The sequence below is a fragment of the Apis florea genome, unplaced genomic scaffold (assembly GCF_048593485.1).
Source record: "Apis florea isolate Af1SG1 unplaced genomic scaffold, ASM4859348v1 contig_2495_pilon, whole genome shotgun sequence".
Classification (NCBI taxonomy): Eukaryota; Metazoa; Arthropoda; class Insecta; order Hymenoptera; family Apidae; genus Apis; species Apis florea.
In genome coordinates this window covers 194,896-201,653 of record NW_028256595.1, presented here as the reverse complement: position 1 = coordinate 201,653, position 6,758 = coordinate 194,896, and the positions used below count along the sequence as shown (strand labels likewise).

Sequence of the window (6,758 nt, the reverse complement as noted above, 5' to 3'; positions counted from 1 at the left end):
GTTGAATTATTTTTTAATTATCACATATAATGCAAAAATATTATACTATTACTACACATTCTGCCTTCGAAACAATCAAATAATAATCTGCACAAAGATATTCAATTCTGGTAATAATGATTAAACAAATAAGTATTAGTTACACAAGACCTAATAATAATAAGATCTAATAAACAATAATTAAACTTAATAACCATATTGTAATATCCCATCAATAAATATTTTACACAATTATGCATTTCAACCGAAATTGAACGGCTTGTCATTACGATTTTCAACTTTAGACTAACGCCATGCGCATTATAATGCGCAATGATTCGTCTCGCAGCTGATTTTAGCAGCTTTTTGATTGGTTAGAGCTGTGCGATTCTTTATTTCAAATTCGCGCGAAAATTAAAATATTATACAATATAATTTGTTCTAATTGTCCGCAATGAAAAAATCAAACTTTATTGTTTTTTCATACGTTCATATTGAAACTTTTCTCGTTTTCGAACATAGATCAATAATTAATAATCTATACAAAAAAATCAATATTTTCAAATAAATATTTAAAATGTATAGAATTAATCGATTATATTAAAATAAAATGATAATCAAATGATAATTTTATCTCAAAAATATGTAAGCTATCTACAATTTTAAAAACAAATAATATAACATCAAACAAATGAATAAAAAAAAAAAGATAATTTAATGCTGTTTTTATTTCCTTATTTCAATTAAAATAAGAATAATTTAACAAGTCGAAACATGTCAAACATGATATGAAAACAATTTTTTAAAAAGCTTATATAACAAGAAATATTTTCATACCTCGAAAATATTATAGATAAAAAATAAAGATAATGTAAATTATACAAACATATTTAAAAAAGGAATTTAAAAAAGAAATATGAATTTTTAACAAGTAATAAATTAATTATTATATATTTGTTTCAATATGAATAAAAAAACAATTAATTTTAAATATTGTCACGAAAAGAAATGAAATATTACTTGAAATGTAAAGGAAAGTGATTGATTATAATTTATAACATGAAAAAACATTGTATGTAAATCACATCTATTCTATTTCATTTGTATTCTTTGATACTCAAGAAATGGCACTAATAATCAATTCTATTTCTATTTTTCTCTCATTAATTTTTGTTCTTTGTTTGTTTGCAACATTCTGAAGATGGAACTGATTCTCAAATTTTTATTCTATTTTTATTCTTCTTTTATTATTTATTCTATTTACATTTTCTCTATAAAATTGATATACTATGATAATTTCGATCATTAATTAATTATTGCTTTAATATCATTTAAAATAAAAATGAAAATATACATATACACATAAGCAATATACAAAAATGAAAATTTAAATTAAAATATATTTTTCATTATTTTATCTAGTTTGTCATGTAGTTAGTCATATTATCATTGTAATATTATTTATATATAATATAATATTTTAATATTTGAATTTCTAGTATGTATATGCGCACGCGTATATATATTATACAATACGTTCGATACTTTTATCTTGGACATGTACGTATGAGTTCATTTACAAAAATTCATAAAATTATTAAAAATAAGCATTTATTGTTATGAATATAAAGTTAAATATATAAATATATTGTTTACAAAATATTGTGCTTAAAAATATTCATTTTTTATTTATGTATCATTTGAACAATAATAACTTTAACTCTAACCTTTGTGTCATTTTGTTAAGCCGGCTTCATCGAATTATAATATGTTAAAAGTAGAATAAATATTATATATTAAATAAATTTTTTATAATTTTATCATGTTATTATAATATGTCATTATTATAAAATTTATATAATAGTGCTTATTAGATTATACAATATATATGTAAATGCTATTAGTAAAGTTTTTTATAATTTGATTTTATATTTATTCTTTTTTTCTTATATAATACAATTTATTTTTCTTTTTAATCCTTCTTATAATGACTAGTCTGTTAATTACAAAAATTATGTTATGTTATTTTTTAGAGATTAAAGCAATTGTGAAAACAATAAATGCCAATAAAATAATAACCATTTAACATATGTTAAGATAAATGTTATGTGATTTAAATAAGATTAAGAATAAAACCTTTAAATTGTTATAACAATAATAAACAAATATTATATATATATATATAGGAAACAAGGAATAAAAGGAAGTTGAGATTATTATAATTATAACACAATGGATGTACAAGGTTCTTTGAGAGAAGCTTTGTATGAAACGTTAAGTGGAATTTTGTCTCCTCATACAGAGACAAGACAAGCAGCTGAACAAAGAATACAAGCATTGGAAGTTACAGAGGAATTTGGTATACATTTGACAGAATTTGTAGTAGATCCTAATGGACATTTACCTATTAGACAATTAGCTTCTGTATTGTTAAAACAATATGTTGAAACTCATTGGTCTTCTGTGGCTGAGAAATTTCGTCCTCCTGAAATAAAATATACAACAAAGGAAAGAATTAAAGAATTACTGCCATTAGGACTTCGTGAATCCATTAGTAAAGTAATATATGTTTATAATTTGATTTATGAATGTTATATATATCAAATATAAAAATGTTTTATCTCGTTAATTATTCAGGTACGTACAGCAGTAGCATATGCGATATCAGCTATTGCACATTGGGATTGGCCAGAAAATTGGCCAGGTTTATTCGATATACTTGTTAGTTGTTTAAGCGGGGAAAGCGAGTATGCCGTTCACGGAGCAATGCGAGTTTTAACAGAATTTACTTCAGATCTTACTGATAATCAATTACCTAATGTGGGACCAGTAATTCTTCAAGAAATGTATAGAATATTTCAAAGTGAAAACGTATGTTCGTTAATATCTTATATTGAATATTTATCATATAATAATATTATGACAATATCGATTTATGTTTTATAGCAATATTCTATTAGAACCCGTGGTCGTGCTGTCGAAATTTTTACTACAATTACAACGTTAGTTGCCGCTACTGGAATTTATCAAAAAGGATTTACAGAGCAATATCTACAACCGGTTATCCCCATGTTTTGTGAAAAATTTGTTCACTGTTTACGACTGTCTGATGGTTCAACTAGCGATAGCGGGCTTAAAACCGATGTTATTAAAGCTATAAATTGCCTAGTTACTAAATTACCTAAGTACATATCAAGATTTTTACCTCAGATGCTACCACCAGTTTGGGAAACTTTAGTACAAAGTGCTAAACTCTATCAAGAAAGATCTGTAAATGGAGAAGGAGATACAAATGATAAAGAGGTCGATTCAGATGGTAAATTTTCCGTTAAAAAATTCAATTTGTACTCATCAAGGATTAATATGTTTGCAATAAACAATTTATCTTTTTACAGGTGAAATAATTAACTTTAATAATTTGATTATTGCGATATTCGAATTTATTCATTCTATCGTAGATCGTAAACGATTTTCAAATCTTTTGGATAATTTAATGCAAGAAGTGATGTATTATTTAATCATTTTTATGCAAATAACCGATGATCAAATCGAATTATGGACGACTAGTCCTAATCAATTTGTCGAAGAAGACGATATATTTGCTTATAACGTTCGCATTTCAGCTCAGGAACTTTTAACGGTAAATATGTATTATCAAGAAGAAAATGATAAAACGAAACAGTTTAATATCGTTGATGATTAGTATAATATTTAAATTGAATTTTTTTTATCGATTTTTTTGTAGGCTTTAGTGAATTATTCCGAGGAAAAAGCGGTGAATGCACTTTGCGAAGTAGTTACTCGTCATATCGAAGCAACTAGTAGATTACAAAGTACAAACAATGGAAGCGAGAATAATGAAACGTGGTGGAAATTACGAGAATCGTCTATTTTAGCATTAAGTAAAACAAAAGATGCCGTTGTGGAAAGGCAGCAAACTGGAATTCTTCAATTCGATATTATTAGATTTTTGGATACAATCGTTTTAGCTACTTTAAAGGATTCAGGTATTCAGATATTGCTTCATTATTTTTCATTCATGAAAAAACAATTAATTTTTTCCATCGTTATTTCTTATCATACTGATAACTTTTAGGAGCACCACCATTACTTCTTGGTCGTTGTTTATGTATCGGTGGCAAATATGCTGAAATAATGCCACCAGAAATGAGTTCACGTTTCTTAGAAGCAACAGTTAATGGGTTGCAAGAGAATCAACTTTCGTGTATTCGTATCAGTGCAGTGAAAGCTATTTATTGGTTCTGCAAGGCATCGATGATGGAAAATAACAATACCCTCGGCAATATTATACGATCTCATTTGCCAAATATATTCCAAGGACTTTTCAATTTAGCCAATCAACCATCAACGGAAATTTTAATATTAGTAATGGAAACTCTGCAAGTTTTGGTTTCGGTAATAAAATATTATTATTCATTATTATTTATTCATTATTCTTTTCTTTCTTTCTTTCTTTTTTTTTTATTATTATTATTCGTAATCATTACGTCTAATTTTGCTTCTTGTTTTTACAGTTAGACAAAGCATTTACTGCTTCAATGGAGAATAAAATTTGTCCCTTAACTATCGCTGCATTTTTAAAGTTTTATAGCGATCCTGAAATTTTGAATTTGTGTCAAGACATATTTAAAAGTTTAACGCAAAATCCTGATTGTATAGGACCATTGCAAACCCGATTGATACCGACGTTAACCAGCATGATGACTGTAACTCCTATGAATAAATCAAAAGATGGTAAATCTTTATTTTATATTTGACGTAACATTCTTATCGTCCAGACGTGAGCACGAATATTGTTGCGTAAAGAATCGAAATTATTTGCTCGAATTTCTGTTTATCACAATAGAAAGATGTCAAAACGTAGCTCTGGATATTTTGCAAGTATTGGTACAATATTCTCCTAGACCTCTGAGCAGCGCATTGGTCGAAACTGCGTTTCCTGCCGCTTGTCATTGTATTTTGAATTCAGAGGACAACGAAACCTTGCAAAGCGGTGGAGAAGTAATACGGACTTATCTAGCTGTCGCGGCTCGACAAGTGACGGTACATCGAGATAACGATGGTCAAACAGGCCTGCAGTACATACTGCAGATCATCGCTCAGCTGTTGAATCCTCAGGTAACTCGATAATTTTTTTTTTTCATTTTATCCCGTCTCATTATTTCGACACACGAATTGTATTATGTCAATTAATTGATTTTTTTAACGAGGCGTGTCGCATTTGTAGTCGAGCGAGTTTACAGCGACTTTTGTCGGACGATTGGTGACGACGTTAATTAGAAAAGCGGGAAACACATTGGGAGAAAATCTCGATCTATTATTGAAAGCTGTGCTGAGTAAAATGCAGCGAGCCGAGACGTTGACCGTGGTACAGAGTTTGCTCATGATATACGCTCATCTGATAAACACAGAATTTGACGCTGTCCTAAATTTTCTGTCGACCGTACCCGGTCCAACAGGACAGAGCGCTCTCGCATTTGTGCTCTCTGAATGGGTGAGCAGGCAACATTTATTTTTCGGCAGATACGACCGAAAGGTAGCAACGGTCGCGCTTTGCAAGATATTGGAGTACGGTGTTACTCACGGAGATAGTCGATTGAACGAGATCACTGTCAAAGGAGATGAAATATTTTCAGGTTCGTATTCGAAACCGTCGTTGTACAGTTTTATACATTTTTGCAAAAAAAATATTCGAACGAGTTAGGAAGAGATTTACAAATATTTGCTCGTACATTCGCATATATAAATTGATAGGGACATCATTGTTCTTTGTCACTTTTTTTCTTTTCTTGAATATTTATTTTTAATTTTAATCAATACAAGATGTCGATAAAATATTTATTCCAAAACAGCGAGTGACTAATTAAAATTCGAGAATACGTAGGAAACGAAGAAGGCGTGAGGACTAGGAGTAAAGCCGAATCACAGCCTTATCAATGGACCACTATACCTGTTTTGGCAAAGATATTCAAGCTGATAATTAACGAGTTATCGAACGACATCGAAGCGGTCGCTGCTAATCAGGACACGGACGTTAGTATAACAAATTTTTCCATCTTTTTCCACGATTATATTGTTCTCGTTCGATGGCTCGAATCAATCAGTCTTTAACGCGTAGGAATCGGACAACGAAGACGACGAAGATGACGGTGAAAATGCCTATCTAGATCCAGGCTATGAAACTATGTTACGTAAGTGGGATGCGCGGCACCATCGGTATTTTTTATTTTTGTTTTTTTTTTTTTTTTTTTTATTCGCTGAAATTCTTCTTGCAAATAAATGTTCATCGAATAATATTATATCGCTAATAATATTATTAACGTAATAATATATTTTCGCTTAAAATTATCATTTTAGTGTTGGGAGAAGCTGCGAACGAAGCTGAGGAAGACGAGGACGATCCGGATTTGCTGCAAGATTCCATCTATCACTTGAATTTGAGTCAATATCTGCAAGATTTTTTATTAAATTTTTCGACCCATCATTGCTTTCCAGCGTACATCCAGCATCTAAATATTCCGGAACGAAAAGTTTTAAGCAGCTTAAACATCAACGCATCGTTCATGCAATAGATAGATGGATATATAAATCGTTAAATAGATACATGAACAGATACACGTGTCGATGATAAGGATTTTTGAATTTCGTAATAAAATATGTGATTCTTCATATATATTTCATCTTTTTCTCTTACGGCACATTTTTACCTGTTTCACATTGCTCGCACGACAACTCGATATCACGAGTTGTTCTCAAAA

At 29.3% G+C, this 6,758-nt stretch overlaps 1 protein-coding gene across 2 annotated transcripts; it reads left to right on the top strand.

The window, feature by feature from the left end:
- Positions 1-1,497: 1,497 nt before the first annotated feature.
- Positions 1,498-6,673, top strand: Ipo9 (Importin 9). 2 transcript variants are annotated; one of them, XR_004225501.2, is made up of 13 exons: positions 1,498-1,539; positions 2,166-2,538; positions 2,617-2,850; positions 2,926-3,295; positions 3,375-3,619; positions 3,725-3,986; positions 4,076-4,395; positions 4,515-4,734; positions 4,847-5,118; positions 5,228-5,636; positions 5,853-6,033; positions 6,119-6,191; positions 6,358-6,673. XR_004225501.2 is itself a non-coding variant. In XM_003696906.4 (13 exons), the coding sequence occupies exons 2-13, from the start codon at positions 2,212-2,214 to the stop codon at positions 6,570-6,572; spliced, it is 3,096 nt and encodes a 1,031-aa protein (XP_003696954.1). In that variant the 5' UTR covers positions 1,498-1,539; positions 2,166-2,211; the 3' UTR covers positions 6,573-6,673. The 2 variants fall into 2 exon arrangements, 1 of the variants encoding a protein (XP_003696954.1); XM_003696906.4 differs by having other exon boundaries at positions 5,885-6,033.
- Positions 6,674-6,758: the final 85 nt, after the last annotated feature.